We start from the raw sequence: 17,774 nt of genomic DNA on the forward strand, positions 1-17,774 counted from the left end.
GGTGCCTATTTTTAATTATAAATGTGTTTAAAAAACCGTGAATGGTTTCAACTTGAAAGTTTTAAATTGAGTAATTTATTTAATTTTTTTTATTCTTTATTTTATTTATAACTGTCTAGTTGAGGACATTTAGTAAATTTGGGGAATTTACAATAGTCAGCCGTAAAAGGACGTTGTATACTATATTGGCAAGTTGGAAAACAACTCAATAGTTGAGTAAAATTTGTTTAAAAAACAATTCATAGCAGTCCATGGTTTTAACTTGAATAAGTTGTTCATGGTTTTAACTTGATATTTTCAAATTGAGTAAAATGTCCTAAAAAAACGTAAATAGCCAATGTGAATCTAGTTAGAATTGGGTCTGACGATCATATTGGATTTCAAGTCACTTCGAATTCGACGGACTTTGTTGCATACATTTTAATAAGAATTAGTTATGCATATATACATAATTAGTAAAACTTATAAAATAAATATTATTTTTATTTTTAAATTTTGTACTTATCTGATTTCATACAACATGTCGAAGTCATCAGCACGATAAAAATTCACACATTTTTTTTATGTAAGCTTTGAAGTTTTAATACAAAGGCACACAGACATATATATATATATATATATATATATATATGTGAATGATTTATTAAGAATAAAGTAAAAATTCAAATACGCCTATCCTCTTTTTTATAAAGTCCTAGCGCGTGCTTCTGTTTTCATTGTAACTCTATTTGCACTTAACTTACGTTCGGTCTAGTGATCCCGTGTTCGTCCTTGCGTACTCCTATTGACACTGGAATTGAGAGCGATGACAATGAGATCAAACACTTTTCACTTCTAAACACTATATTAATTTTATAATAAAAACAGTGAAGTCTTCACTAATATGCTATCAGTAGTACCAACGATCGATTGAAATCGATATCGATGTTATCGATATTGTTGTTTCGATCAAACCAACATATATTCAAAGTGTGGCAAATAATTTAATTTATTTATGTGTTTTGATATAAGTGTTTCATGGCTTGATATCACTAGTAAAATCAATAATATAATAATCACAATATCAATAAAAAATTTGTTTCTAATTGAAAATAGCCCATTCCGGGAATTGCGGTCTGAAATTTCTTACACTATTCTTCCCTTAATCGAGTTGGAGTTTAACTCAGCTCGCGGACTTGCTCTAGGGCAGTACTGCCCATTATTATTATTATTATTATTATTATTATTAGTATAATTATTTTTATTATTATTATTATTATTATCATTATAATAATAATAATAATAATAATAATAATAATTATAATTATTATTATTATGTGTTTTGATATATATATATATATATATATTTTTTATGATTCTGAATTTGATGTTGACATATGTATTAACAAAGTCTAATAATCGGGCATAACATCAATAAAAAACATGAATTTCTTTCAAAAATTTATTTTAAATCCATACGTTTCGGCTATAATCCTAGCCTTCATTCAGTGGAAACTAAAAATAAAATTAAAAACTAAAACAATTGAATTGGAGTGAAAAGAAAAAAATAAAATAGTAATTAGTACTTACAATTAGTTGATCTTAGTGTTAAATTGGAAAATTTTAATAATCCATGGTATTAGGATATGGTAATGCACTACACTATGTATTATAAACATTAACTTGAAATTACACAATATTTTCACAAAATACTGATTTGAAAAAATCACAAATGAATAGTGTGTTATTCGTAGACTGGTTGAAGATGTAATGGAGAAAGTCATTTTTTAAAAAATATTTTTACCAAGATTCTGCACATGTGTGGAACGAATTGTAAAACCTTTGCGCGAACGCTTTTATTGTTTTGTAAGAAATTTGGAAATGTTATCTAAATAGAAGAGATTTGTGTCGCACAGCGTGTTGAGTTCATTCCGTTTATTTATTGTCTTATTGTTATAAATAGTTAAAAAAGATCCCTCTATAATTCTTCGTTTAAATAAATTTTGTTCAAATTGTAGTATAGTCGGATTAGAAAAGTCCATATTGTGTTTTAAAGTGTATATATGGTCTGCAAGAACAGTTTTTAATTGTTTGGGGTTTTTTGAATTGTTTTTATGTTGTTGTAACCGTTTATTGAGGTTCTGGCTAGTTTCTCCTATGTAAATTAAATTGCAGTCTAAACAATTTATTTGATAGACGAGATTTCTGAGTCGTTCGATATTAAATGGGGTTTTTGTTTTTGTAAAAATAGTGCTAGTAGTTGTACTAAAATTGGTTACAAGTCGAAGTCCAGATTTATTAAAAAGTTTTATCCAAGGAACATACAATTCTTTATCTGTTATCATAGATAAACAAGACTATATAAATAAAATATCTGAATTATTACTTGACACTAATACTTACAAAATTACCAATAACGATCCAACTGACTACATAAACCGCACGTGCCATAAATTTTTAGACAAACTTACAACAAACAAACAACTAACAAAAGAGATAACTTCTGACCTGAAAAATTTACACCCATATTTTCCCAGACTTATGGCCTTCCCAAAGTCCACAAAAATAATTTACCTTTTAGACCAATAGTTTCCGACATTAATACTCCCCTATATAAACTCTCAAAATACATAAGTAACATTTTGACTACAATAACAAAACAATCACCACACTACATAAAAAATTCTTATGAACTCGTTACTGACTTAAAACACAAGATAAATTATATACCAGACAACTACAAACTAATTAGCTTAGACGTAGTCTCACTTTTTACTAATGTACCCCTAGACCTTATTTTAGACGCAATAACAATCCGATGGAATGAAATTTCCCGTTGACTTCTTTATCTTTACACTGGTTCAGGGAAACTGTCAAGTTCATTGTCTCTAACACTTATTTTGAATTCAATGGCTCTTTCTATTATCAAATTTTTGGGGCGCCAATGGGGTCCCCAGCAAGTCCATCTCTAGCAGAAATATCCTTACAACTCCTTGAAAATACAATTTTTAAAAATTACAATAAACATATTTTTTATTACCGTTATGTAGATGACATTATCACTTGTATCCCTAGTGATGATGTCACTATGATAATTGATCAATTTAATAACGTCAATAAAAAACTAAAATTTACAGTGGAATTGGAGACAATGAACTCGATAAGTTTCTTAGACATAAAACTTATACGTACTACAGATAACAAACTAATAACAAATTGGTATCAAAAACCAACTAATTCCGGACGCTACCTTAATTACTTTTCTTATCATCCACTCAAAATGAAAATAGGTACTATAATAAATCTAACGAACCACGCAATACTTCTATCGGACAAAACATTTTGGGACAACAACATCAAATTAATTACAAAAATTTTAACAGATAACTCTTATCCCCTAAAACTTATAAATTCCGTAACTAGTAACAGACGAACGTACCTTTTGAATAAAATGGACAATTGCACAGTACATAACGATTTACCTGACTCAGAAACTCATTCTGGTGTAATATGTTTGCCATACATTAAAGAATTGTATGTTCCTTGGATAAAACTTTTTAATAAATCTGGACTTCGACTTGTAACCAATTTTAGTACAACTACTAGCACTATTTTTACAAAAACAAAACCCCATTTAATATCGAACGACTCAGAAATCTCGTCTATCAAATAAATTGTTTAGACTGCAATTTAATTTACATAGGAGAAACTAGCCAGAACCTCAATAAACGGTTACAACAACATAAAAACAATTCAAAAAACCCCAAACAATTCAAAACTGTTCTTGCAGACCATATATACACTTTAAAACACAATATGGACTTTTCTAATCCGACTATACTACAATTTGAACAAAATTTATTTAAACGAAGAATTATAGAGGGATCTTTTTTAACTATTTATAACAATAAGACAATAAATAAACGGAATGAACTCAACACGCTGTGCGACACAAATCTCTTCTATTTAGATAACATTTCCAAATTTCTTACAAAACAATAAAAGCGTTCGCGCAAAGGTTTTACAATTCGTTCCACACATGTGCAGAATCTTGGTAAAAATATTTTTTAAAAAATGACTTTCTCCATTACATCTTCAACCAGTCTACGAATAACACACTATTCATTTGTGATTTTTTCAAATCAGTATTTTGTGAAAATATTGTGTAATTTCAAGTTAATGTTTATAATACATAGTGTAGTGCATTACCATATCCTAATACCATGGATTATTAAAATTTTCCAATTTAACACTAAGATCAACTAATTGTAAGTACTAATTACTATTTTATTTTTTCTTTTCACTCCAATTCAATTGTTTTAGTTTTTAATTTTATTTTTAGTTTCCACTGAATGAAGGCTAGGATTATAGCCGAAACGTATGGATTTAAAATAAATTTTTGAAAGAAATTCATGTTTTTTATTGATGTTATGCCCGATTATTAGACTTTGTTAATACATATGTCAACATCAAATTCAGAATCATAAAAAATATTTTTCCTGGGCTGAAAAAAGGATTCATTACTCTCAGTACTTTATACAAGATAAAATACTAAAATTCCAACTACACAATTATTATCCATGGAACCACTACGTCATTATAATAGGAAAATGGTCACTCTACAGCACAACAATTGGAGATTACAAGGAAAGCAAAATCATTTTGCAGATCACAACCTGTCATTTTTTGAATTTATTAGGCGCAATTACGGATTTTACATTTTTTCACAATTTAAAAAAATTTCTAAGCTCAATTCTAAACTTATCATAAATTTCAACAAACAAGTGTTCTTATTAAGATGTCGCAAAGAAAAAATTGTTCCTAAATTTTACGAAATAGACATTAAAAAATTCCAATTCATTAGTAATAATTCCCAATACAATAGTTTACAAAAAGTTAGTTTAAAATACATTACACTCACAATTAACAGGTGTATCAAAAATAATTGTAATTTTAGAAACACGATTGAAAAAATCACAAATTGGTTGTGTCGCACAGTAGAAATTGATATTTTTGAAAACTTTTTATATTTAGAAACAATTAGAAACAACAAACAGTTCAATAGTTTGAAACTTTCGTATACTAACAAATTCAATAAACTATTACAAAATAAATTAGAAAAAAACAAAATAATTTTAGATAAAAATATTATTGATAAATGGTTAAAAAAAAATTATTCTTCTATCGACATACCAGACAGACTATTGTACATATTCGCTTTAGGACCCAATTTTTCAGTTCCTCCTACTTGTCGTAATTTTAACTTTATTAAATTGCTTAGTAATTTAGAATATGGATTACAACAAATTAAAGATCCGAAAACTAAAATTCACACGAGAAATCTTTTTTGTAAAAAATTCATCCAACATATTAATTCCTTTAATACTAAAAATACAACTTACGATAATATTCTTAGAGACCTTAAAGCATGCAAAATATTTCTCAAAAATCATCCGGATATAGTGGTCACTAAAGCGGATAAAGGCAACATCACTGTTATCATAGATAAACAAGACTATATAAATAAAATATCTGAATTATTACTTGACACTAATACTTACAAAATTACCAATAACGATCCAACTGACTACATAAACCGCACGTGCCATAAATTTTTAGACAAACTTACAACAAACAAACAACTAACAAAAGAGATAACTTCTGACCTGAAAAATTTACACCCATATTTTCCCAGACTTTATGGCCTTCCCAAAGTCCACAAAAATAATTTACCTTTTAGACCAATAGTTTCCGACATTAATACTCCCCTATATAAACTCTCAAAATACATAAGTAACATTTTGACTACAATAACAAAACAATCACCACACTACATAAAAAATTCTTATGAACTCGTTACTGACTTAAAACACAAGATAAATTATATACCAGACAACTACAAACTAATTAGCTTAGACGTAGTCTCACTTTTTACTAATGTACCCCTAGACCTTATTTTAGACGCAATAACAATCCGATGGAATGAAATTTCCCCGTTGACTTCTTTATCTTTACACTGGTTCAGGGAAACTGTCAAGTTCATTGTCTCTAACACTTATTTTGAATTCAATGGCTCTTTCTATTATCAAATTTTTGGGGCGCCAATGGGGTCCCCAGCAAGTCCATCTCTAGCAGAAATATCCTTACAACTCCTTGAAAATACAATTTTTAAAAATTACAATAAACATATTTTTTATTACCGTTATGTAGATGACATTATCACTTGTATCCCTAGTGATGATGTCACTATGATAATTGATCAATTTAATAACGTCAATAAAAAACTAAAATTTACAGTGGAATTGGAGACAATGAACTCGATAAGTTTCTTAGACATAAAACTTATACGTACTACAGATAACAAACTAATAACAAATTGGTATCAAAAACCAACTAATTCCGGACGCTACCTTAATTACTTTTCTTATCATCCACTCAAAATGAAAATAGGTACTATAATAAATCTAACGAACCACGCAATACTTCTATCGGACAAAACATTTTGGGACAACAACATCAAATTAATTACAAAAATTTTAACAGATAACTCTTATCCCCTAAAACTTATAAATTCCGTAACTAGTAACAGACGAACGTACCTTTTGAATAAAATGGACAATTGCACAGTACATAACGATTTACCTGACTCAGAAACTCATTCTGGTGTAATATGTTTGCCATACATTAAAGAATTGTATGTTCCTTGGATAAAACTTTTTAATAAATCTGGACTTCGACTTGTAACCAATTTTAGTACAACTACTAGCACTATTTTTACAAAAACAAAAACCCCATTTAATATCGAACGACTCAGAAATCTCGTCTATCAAATAAATTGTTTAGACTGCAATTTAATTTACATAGGAGAAACTAGCCAGAACCTCAATAAACGGTTACAACAACATAAAAACAATTCAAAAAACCCCAAACAATTCAAAACTGTTCTTGCAGACCATATATACACTTTAAAACACAATATGGACTTTTCTAATCCGACTATACTACAATTTGAACAAAATTTATTTAAACGAAGAATTATAGAGGGATCTTTTTTAACTATTTATAACAATAAGACAATAAATAAACGGAATGAACTCAACACGCTGTGCGACACAAATCTCTTCTATTTAGATAACATTTCCAAATTTCTTACAAAACAATAAAAGCGTTCGCGCAAAGGTTTTACAATTCGTTCCACACATGTGCAGAATCTTGGTAAAAATATTTTTTAAAAAATGACTTTCTCCATTACATCTTCAACCAGTCTACGAATAACACACTATTCATTTGTGATTTTTTCAAATCAGTATTTTGTGAAAATATTGTGTAATTTCAAGTTAATGTTTATAATACATAGTGTAGTGCATTACCATATCCTAATACCATGGATTATTAAAATTTTCCAATTTAACACTAAGATCAACTAATTGTAAGTACTAATTACTATTTTATTTTTTTCTTTTCACTCCAATTCAATTGTTTTAGTTTTTAATTTTATTTTTAGTTTCCACTGAATGAAGGCTAGGATTATAGCCGAAACGTATGGATTTAAAATAAATTTTTGAAAGAAATTCATGTTTTTTATTGATGTTATGCCCGATTATTAGACTTTGTTAATATATATATATATATATATATATATATAACACTAAAATAAAATAATAAATCGAAACGATTAAGAAAAGTAATTTGCCGTTAAATATTTATTCAATACTTATATGTACAAATATTTACAAGTAATTTTTAGCATAATCACATAATCATTATTTTATATCATTAATTCCATTTTTATATAAATCAACACATACTGTTTTTACACACATTTCTTTAAATTTATTAAACATAAATATCACTAAACATAAATATTTATAATATAATTTATATACAAAATTATAAAAATTAATCAGGTATATAATTTCTAAGATAATTTCATTTCAATAATTCAATTATTATTGCTTTTTTAACTTGGAAAAAATATAAGTAATCACCAAAATATTTTTTGTTGTTCTGTCGAATATATTCTTTTGTATTAATGCATTAATATATATTTTTACAAAACCATGTATTGAAATCAATAAACGTGTATTAACTAAAATTGTACTATTTCAATGTTAAGCAATTTCTTATTCAGTTTTTTCGTGCAAAAATGAGACCTGCAATTTGTAATAGTGATCTGAATTCAATTTAACGATTAGAAAACTCAAATTTATTATTTTGGTAACAGCAAACAGTAATTGCTCATACAATAGTAGTTCAAATATTATGAAAATTATAAAAAAAAAATCGTTTTTGATCAGTTAAGTTAACAATAAGAATTTTATAATGTGTCGCAAATATTTGAATTATTTTTTAAAATTCTTTTAATCTATTAAATGATTATATTATCTAACTTGTTTCGTGCAATGCTGCACAATATAATATTTTTATATTAAACTAATTAAATTTCACTAATATATATTTACAATAATATGGCACGTGTTAAATAAAATTCTAGATTGGTGTGTAAACATTTGCAGCACGCTACTACGAATAATCGTAAATTATATCCGATAATTTGTAGTATTGTTTCAAAACTTATAATATTATGCACACATTACATCTGAATACTTTGAATATAATTTATACTCTATATAATATTAAGTTAAATATTTCTTTTGTATTTATAGATTTTGAATTACTTTATACATATATACCAAATCTCACACAAATGTCTTCATTAACAATTTTCTTGCACGTATCTGATTCCCAGATCATTAAGTAAATCCACATAGTGTCTTTGATTCTGAAATATAAAAGAGCCATTAATATAAATTAAATAGATCTTTTTTAAAGAAATGTAATAAAAACTATGGTAATTCATCTCAAGCACAAATATTAATTTTTTATCAAACATAAATAATTACATTGATATAAAAGATAAAGGGAAAATCGGAATAATTCTTGTAATAATACAATCGAATTGTCTAAAAATAAACATAAATAATAAATACTTATCAACTATGGGTTAATATGAGATTTCGTTAATATTTACAATGTCTACAATTACAATATTTACAATTACAATGTCTTTACAAAAAAAGAAGACAATATGTAAAAGGGATGAGAATTATCTTAACAGGTTAGTAAAGATTTTCAACTTTTCTGCATTAAATTAAAATGTCATATTAAGTCATATGAAGTAAAATCAAAACGACAATATATGTATATATCTGTGTATTTACATACATATATATTTTTATAATTTCTTACATATTAAGATAAAAACGTATATTAATATTTTTATTTTATCTTTGTTTTGTTATTTAGTTATAGTTTAATATTTAATAATTAGTTGATAGATTTTAGTATGTAAGGCCTATAGTAAGAAATATGTTTTTTTATATCAGTTTTTTATGTAAACATATTACAAAAGATAATATAAATCTCGAATATATAAACTAACAGATAGATATAATACAGTGATATTCCATTACCTGGGATAGTTATGTATTAAACAAAAATTATATTTGTATTGTAAAATTATTTGGTTAAATGAAGCAACATTAAAAAGAAAGTAAGTAAGTAAGTAAAATTAAAATAAAATAAATCATATATATTTCATTATATATGTACACAAAAGCAAACATAATATAATAAAGCTGCAACATCGAATCAAACACTCTTTAAAAGTTGTTAAATTCAAGTATTAATTTTATAAGAATACAATAGGTATGTATGACGTTATAGTAATTATGAAAACTATAGAATTATCAGAAAAATGTATCTGAACAATTATTAATTTTTCGTATTAACATTATTATTTTTATTTTATCTTTGTTTTGTTATTTAGTTATAGTTTAATATTTAATAATTAGTTGATAGATTTAGCATAGTATTAACACGTTCGCGGACAGTAGAATTTTCAGCAAGGTACAAAAATTTACTTAATAACTTACTTATAATTTATTTAGTAATTTATTTTTAAATTGGTTGTGATATCCAAAATTTGATTGAACACCGTTTATTAGAGTAGTCAAATTATCACTTTTTAATAGTCATGTACTGTGAATGCTATAGCACCCACGTCAAGTATTACGCCTCTCTTTTACTCAGTGCTAGCACATTAATTAGCCAAGCTAATTAGTGACTACGGAAAAATTAAAATAATACGAAAATACCTAAAGAATAAGTCATTACCTTGGTAAACATGTATAAAAATTACAAAACGTAAAACTATATAGAATTAAACTCAAAATAAATAATTGGCTTTGTAATTTGAATACTATAGCATTCTTGTCATTCTGTATCATAAAGAAAATAAATGCTATAGCATTCACGTCCGCGAACGTGTTAAGTAATAATACATGCAGTTAACTATTTATGCAAATATATTTCAAAAACATGCAAATTTTGAACTTAATTTAGAAAAATATAAAATTTGGGAAAGGGTAAAATATAGTAGCAAATCATTCGATTCCTTTTATGCTTGAATAATATTTTTATATTTGCCATACACCAATCAAAACGAACATCAAATTACGTACATAAATTCATTAACACAATCATCTTATACCATCTGCAATCCCTTGGACAGGCTCTCGACGTGTTCTTTGGCCTTAAGTCTGAGGGCAGCAATACTCGTCGATCTCGGGTCTCGATCGCTGTTGCCGCCTGGTGGAAGGTGCCCGTTGGGCGACGGACTTGCCGACGCCACTGCCGAGTGCTGGTCACCAGCGCCGGCACCACCGAGCGGCAATTGCGGCGGGCAGTGTCTCTGGGAAGGGTTCGTTAGAGACGGTGGTGCGTCTCCGACGACTGGTGGTGTCAGGTAGCTTGGGTAACCTGGGTAATATTATTTATATAGTATATATATTAAAAAAAATTATAGTAACATATAAATGTTAGACAAGGATATTATTTTCAACTTTTAATTATAAAAGACTCCGATGCATGTATGTGTGTACATATGTTGTTTCGTTTTTACAGTATAAATGCTGCTGATATGCTTATAATTTATATAATATATTGGGATGCTGAATAAGACATTTCACTTGAAGATGCATCTAATACAGCTCAACAATTAATCACGAAAGATACTAGATGTAATAGAATAGCATTTTTATTTAGTTCTTTATGTGCATAACACAGGGCACCGCTAGTATATTATAAATATAATCAGTGCTGGATTCACAGTAGGGGCAGTCGGAGCTACTGCCCAGGGCGGCAAAATTTGGATAGTGAAAAAAAAAAATAATTAACTCATTTTCTTAATAATTTTTTTTATTCGAGCAATATAATTAACAAAATATAATACGATTGCAATGAAAAATTTGGCAATTTTGCTAGTAAAAAGATTCGTAAATGAGCTGAAATTTTAAGAAAAATATGTTCTTCAAATCTCGAGCATTCTTAAGATGACGAATTTGTGCACTTCCAAGCTTATAGCGCCAAAAAAATTAAACTAGTGACGCATGGCATTGTGCCTTAAGGCAAGTTACCGAAACTTTCAGCGCAGAAAATTACATTTTATAAAGAGCTTTAAAACTTTTTTTATATTTTGAATGTTTTCGAAAATTATGAACTTTCATTTATTAAATTTATTAAAATTGAATTTTATTTGAATGATAGCGATTCCTATTGATAACGAGACGTGCTGATTAGTTATTGGCCAAGGAAGGTCCAACTTCTTCGAAAATACGGGCCGAAATGCCAAAAATAATAATTTAGTTTTTGACTAACGGAACGTCCAATATCATTAAAAAATGTACATGTATAGACAAAATGAAGGTTTCGGTGATCCAATAAAAGTGATCATTAGACGCATGTATATTAAAAAATCAGATATTTTAATAATAAGTATAAATTTTGTTTACATTTCTATGGGTTCTGTAACATTGTTTATCTATTATACTGCGACGCGGCGCATACGCGCTTCTATATTTTGACTCTACGCAGCCAAAGCAGCACGAAAAATATGTAAAAAAACTTAAATTTTTCAAAATAGTCAATTTTTTTCAAAGTTTTGAAAATATATATATATTTTTTTTATTTTAATTTTTGGTACGGGAAGTTCCAGCAATTTGCCTAAAGGCGCGATGCCAAGCACCACTATTTATAGTACGTAATGCGTAATGAATTTAAAATGAATTTTTATATAAAAACTATTTAAGTAAAAATCCTGGTACGGGGCGGCTTTTTTTTCAGTGCCCCAGGGCGTAAAATTTCTAAATCCGGCCCTGAATATAATGTTCATACGTAGTATGAAGTGAGTTTGTTAAATGTTTATGCTATTATAAGAAAAATAATGATATTCGCAAAAACTCTAGTATTTAATTTCTATTTTCATTTTTTGTTAAACTCGTTTTCTAGATTTTGCAGTATCTAATTAAAATATATTATCAGATTAGATAAATTATAATAATAAAAATCTATCAAATATAGATAGGTTAATTATTGGGCTGTTATCTAAAATCAAGCGTAAAAGGATCAAAAATTAAAAAAAATTTTTTTGAAACAATGTAATATAACAGAATAATGGTACTACTACTATTAAACCTAAAATAAACGTTCTAATAATGTTAAAGTCAAAGTGACAATTGGGAAGCAAAAATTATTAGTTGAAAAATCAATGTAATAAATTTATTATTTTATTCTCTGTATTATGAGATTACTGTCAGTCTTGTAAAATTATAATGATTTTCACTCGATACATAATATATTAATATATTAAAAATTAGGTTTTCAAATACTTCATTTGAAATAGTGAATAAACGGTAATGAATTAAACTGCGAGTGATGTGTAATCAGACTCGCAGACCAATTATAAACGTTTTATAATACGTGATTGTTCCATAATATCGGAATATCGAAAACAATTAATATATTTAAAAAACATATTTGTATAAATTTAAATTGCTTCTTCAGGCTTACTATATTTTGATTAAGCAAATAAACAAGATTATTAAACCTGTTTGGGGATGGCTCAGAAAACCAGGAAGGGCGCTCAGCAGTGGTGGCGAAAGCCACGGGTCCATGGGCAATGCTAAGCTGGAACCTGTTATCCTCGAGAGCGAACTGACCGCGTGGTATTCACTCAGGCCGAGACGTGCAGCTTCCATTTTTTCTTGTCTTCGCCATTTTGCACGTCGATTTTGAAACCAAACCTGCAAAAGAAATAAGATGTAAATAAATCGTCATGATATAAATAAATCAAACGCTGATATAAATAGATAATCATAAAATGTGATGATATGCCAAGTATAGCTTAGCATGTACGAAATGTAATACATAAATGCAACCAAAGTTATTTACAACGCCAATTATGAAAGATAGAAATATATTTGAGTATAATTTATGGAAGATAATGACCAGTTATGTATATATTTATTATTTGATTTGAGTAATCATGCAGTATATATTACTGACGAGTAATCGTCTCCATTAGTCGCGTGGCGCATTATTCAAACACTGTTAGTGCTTTTATGTAACGTCGTAAAAGTGTCAATGTGTGCCTAATGACATATGTACTGAATTCATGATTTGAATTCGATTATCTGTGTCTAAATACGCGACAAATAATGGAAAATATAATATATAAAATGTATATAGAGATTGAGTTTGAAGTAAGAAATGATTAATGACCTTTGACATTTTTAGAAACAAATGCTGTAAATTATTTAATAAATTATTAATTCATTATTTCGGTTATCAAAATTAAATATTATTTTGTATTAGATTCATTTGGACTATTATTATGTAATATATATTTTTTAATTTTATATAAAGTTGAAGTTAATATTATAAATTATAATATATCAGCAATGTTATATAAAATGCATTATTATCGACATTGCTGCACAAGTCCGTATCAGGAAAGGGCCGAGAAGAGATGCACATATTAGCACCCGAGAACGATTCTGTGCGAAGCTATTTTCGTCCCGCCGCGACTGCCGAGGCTATAAGAGGATCATCTTGCGGCCGGGAGTTCACTGTGTCAGTCAAACTCAAGGAGTGCACGCATCTCGTGTTAGTTTTTTATTCAGTGATAGTAAAATAATCAAACAGTCAAGATGTGTGACGATGATGTAGCAGCATTGGTTGTGGACAATGGTTCCGGTATGTGCAAGGCCGGTTTCGCCGGAGACGACGCTCCCCGCGCCGTGTTCCCATCCATCGTAGGTCGCCCCCGTCACCAGGGTGTGATGGTCGGTATGGGACAAAAGGACAGCTATGTAGGAGATGAAGCCCAGAGCAAGAGAGGTATCCTCACCTTGAAATACCCCATTGAACACGGTATCATCACCAACTGGGATGATATGGAAAAGATCTGGCACCACACCTTCTACAACGAACTCCGTGTAGCCCCAGAGGAACACCCAGTCTTGTTGACCGAAGCCCCATTGAACCCAAAAGCTAACCGTGAGAAGATGACCCAAATCATGTTCGAAACCTTCAACTCACCAGCCATGTATGTAGCCATCCAAGCTGTGCTCTCCTTGTACGCTTCCGGTCGTACCACTGGTATCGTATTGGACTCCGGAGATGGTGTATCTCACACCGTCCCAATCTACGAAGGTTATGCCCTTCCCCACGCCATCCTCCGTTTGGACTTGGCTGGTCGCGATTTGACTGACTACTTGATGAAGATCTTGACCGAACGTGGCTACTCTTTCACAACCACCGCTGAACGTGAAATTGTCCGTGACATTAAGGAAAAACTCTGCTATGTCGCTTTGGACTTCGAACAGGAAATGGCCACCGCTGCTGCTTCCACCTCTTTGGAAAAATCCTATGAACTTCCCGACGGACAAGTTATCACCATCGGTAACGAACGTTTCCGTTGCCCAGAAGCCCTCTTCCAACCTTCCTTCTTGGGTATGGAATCCTGCGGAATCCACGAAACCGTCTACAACTCCATCATGAAGTGCGACGTTGATATCCGTAAGGACTTGTACGCCAACACCGTCATGTCTGGTGGTACCACCATGTACCCCGGTATTGCTGACCGCATGCAAAAGGAAATCACTGCCTTGGCCCCATCCACCATCAAGATCAAGATCATCGCTCCCCCAGAAAGGAAATACTCCGTATGGATCGGAGGATCCATCTTGGCCTCTCTCTCCACCTTCCAACAGATGTGGATCTCCAAGGAAGAATACGACGAATCCGGACCCGGAATTGTCCACCGCAAGTGCTTCTAAGCTAATACTTAATACCATCTTTAAGTTGTTAATAAACAAGCTATTTAAGACTTTTTACCAGTGCATCTATGGAATTGTAAATATTGTTATGATACAGTGATTTTTTGAGTAAATGTTTTCATAGAGTAAGTATTTACAAAACATCTGAAAATAACATTTAATGTATAATCTTTTATAGATACGATTACTTTTGTACAAGCTAAATTAAATTTCATGTGACCTTATGAATTGTTTTTATTGCATATTATTGTAAGACCTAATCAAAGCATATTAGTTTATTTCAGGGTGTTCGTTGCCAATTTCTATTATCAGTGCGTTGTGTTTATTTATATTACAAAGTATCGAACAGTCGATATACTCGGGCGTGTGGATTTCACTAGGAGTTATTTTGGTTGCGCTCATTTCTTTTTCGACTAGTTAATTTTAGCATTCCGTCCAATACACATTGTATTAGAACACCAATTATGGATCGGATCAAAACCCTGAAACGGAATTTATTTTTGGGAACAATGGGACTATAAATAATAAATGAATAGTGAAACTTTTTTTTAACTAAATTCTGAATAAATAATCAAAATAATTATTAATTGTGTGAGATAAAATAATTTTAATAACTTTATTTAAAATTATTCATTTTTTCTTTTTATTTTTTTTTAATTCAATAAATGTTAAATAAAAGTGATTTTTTAAATCTTTATTAAACTTTCGTGAAGTATGGCCAAAGTTTAATTATAAAATGATTTGAAACATTATATAATTTCATTACGCAACCCACTTTTTGTCTTAAATTTAATAATCCTTCGCGCATGAAGTTTCATCATGAACTTTAACTTTTTTAATTGGACTGCGGTGTAACAAGGCGTGATTCAAATGAATTTAAACTTCTAATTCGACTAATTTTATCGCATTACACGTTTTTAGAAGTAATTTAAAAACTTTTTGTAACATTTCGGATCGTGTTTCTTAATAAAAAAAGTTGTAATAATAGATAAAGTTTTATAATTTTATTTGATAATGACATACTTCAATAAAATTTGATCTTTGTTTTTAATATAACAATTCATGAACATTTATGTAAATAATTCTAAATTTTAACCAATTTATAAAATACGAGAAACTTTTAATGGTTTATTTAAATTTATTAAAGATGCAATTGTTTAAAAAAATATATCAAATATTGTTAATAAATAATATAATAAGTTGCAATTACAAATCATTTTAACAGTTTTCATCAATTGTTTTTGAAACTCGAACTTTTATATTGAACCTTACTTAAAGCGATATGTAATTATAAAATGGTAATAGAACAGTATTTTAAAAAATAATCACTTAATATCTAAATGATTTTACTGCAAAGTGAAACTATTAATTCACATTATTAATAATTACTACAAATAAAAGAAATAATATAATAAAACATTAGTGATTATTTTTTCATATGAAAGAATTGTTAATCCCACGATTTTATTTCATTGTATTTTAATAAAAAGTATCACATGAAAAAGAATAATAAATACTTAATTAAATTATAGTTTGTTACTTATCACTACTATTAGAAAATTTAACTGAATATGAAATTTAAAAAAAAAATGTTGTTGTAAACTCTTTAAAACTGAAATGCAAGGATATAAATCAATTTTATATTTAATCACGCGTTGGTTATGTTCCATTTTTATTAAATATACAGAAGATAAATATTTTTTAATAATTTAGGTGTTTAGTAAATAGTAAACTGTATATACAATACGTATTGAATTTTACAAAGCCAATTTGAAAATATGATAAAAATTAATTCAAGTCGAAATAGAAAACGAAAATGTCAGCGCCTGCGCCGACACCCCCATAATATTCTCTCTACCTTTTGCACCATGCGAAGCGTAATTAAACATTTAAAGTCTTTACCATTTTAATGAGTTTATACATGCTCCGTTTCTTTATGAACGTTTAATATAATATTTTATTACGTGGATTGTAATGACATTCAGTTCCATCTAGAAAACGGTTACTTTAAGAGAGGAAAGCTTATATTAAATTTAACTTCATTTTGATATTTAATTATTTTATGGAAATGCTTGCACAAAGAGAACTCAAAGGTAAAGTATATTTTATTAGAGCCCGCTTGTAAGAGTTCTTGTATTGCTTTGGGTATGTATAGTCGAGGTAAATTTATCAACGGCTCTTGAATCTTTTTTTTTTGTAAATAGTATAATGATTATAAAAATCAAATATTTAAATTTATTGTATGTATGAAAATATTGATGCCTGAGTATTTGTACTTTTATAAATAAAATTTCATTGAAGTTTATTTACATTTCTTTACAAAAAAAAATAATAATTTTGAATTATGCACTCAAATATTTTTTCTTAATAATTTATGAAGAGTTGGAGTCTGTTTTTTTTAAATTACTGTACCTTGAGATGCACGAATTATATTTCTACTATATAAAGATAGATAGTTGCTGTAACTAATACTCTACCGAAACAAGTAAAAATAATTTCACAACTATTGTTCATTATTTCAAAATTAATCATTTTCTGAAAAAGTGCTGTGTTACAATTCAAATTCTTTAATCTAAAAAAAATCTTTAATCTGAAAAAGTGCGGTATTACCATCTA

The 17,774-nt window shown here is 28.6% G+C and overlaps 2 protein-coding genes across 2 annotated transcripts in view; one reads left to right on the forward strand and one right to left on the reverse strand.

Annotated features, from left to right (window-relative positions):
* Positions 1-8,691: 8,691 nt before the first annotated feature.
* Positions 8,692-17,774, reverse strand: part of LOC113382872 (retinal homeobox protein Rx2-like) — a 112,681-nt gene continuing 103,598 nt past the window's right edge. The window contains exons 3-5 of the mRNA XM_026621122.1: positions 12,926-13,121; positions 10,503-10,800; positions 8,692-8,761 (exon numbers count right to left, since the gene is read on the reverse strand). Of these exons, the coding sequence (XP_026476907.1) occupies positions 10,526-10,800; positions 12,926-13,121 (471 nt within the window). The 3' untranslated portion in view covers positions 8,692-8,761; positions 10,503-10,525. The remainder of the gene's footprint in view (positions 8,762-10,502; positions 10,801-12,925; positions 13,122-17,774) is intronic.
* LOC113363634 (actin, muscle) lies at positions 13,948-15,268 on the forward strand. The gene has a single exon (XM_026606123.1). It carries the CDS (start codon positions 14,028-14,030, stop codon positions 15,156-15,158), a length of 1,131 nt encoding a protein of 376 aa, XP_026461908.1. The 5' UTR covers positions 13,948-14,027; the 3' UTR covers positions 15,159-15,268.

This window comes from Ctenocephalides felis, unplaced genomic scaffold (assembly GCF_003426905.1).
Source record: "Ctenocephalides felis isolate EL2017-DRISC unplaced genomic scaffold, ASM342690v1 CF-g0.4_SCAFFOLD_00845, whole genome shotgun sequence".
Classification (NCBI taxonomy): domain Eukaryota; kingdom Metazoa; phylum Arthropoda; class Insecta; order Siphonaptera; family Pulicidae; genus Ctenocephalides; species Ctenocephalides felis.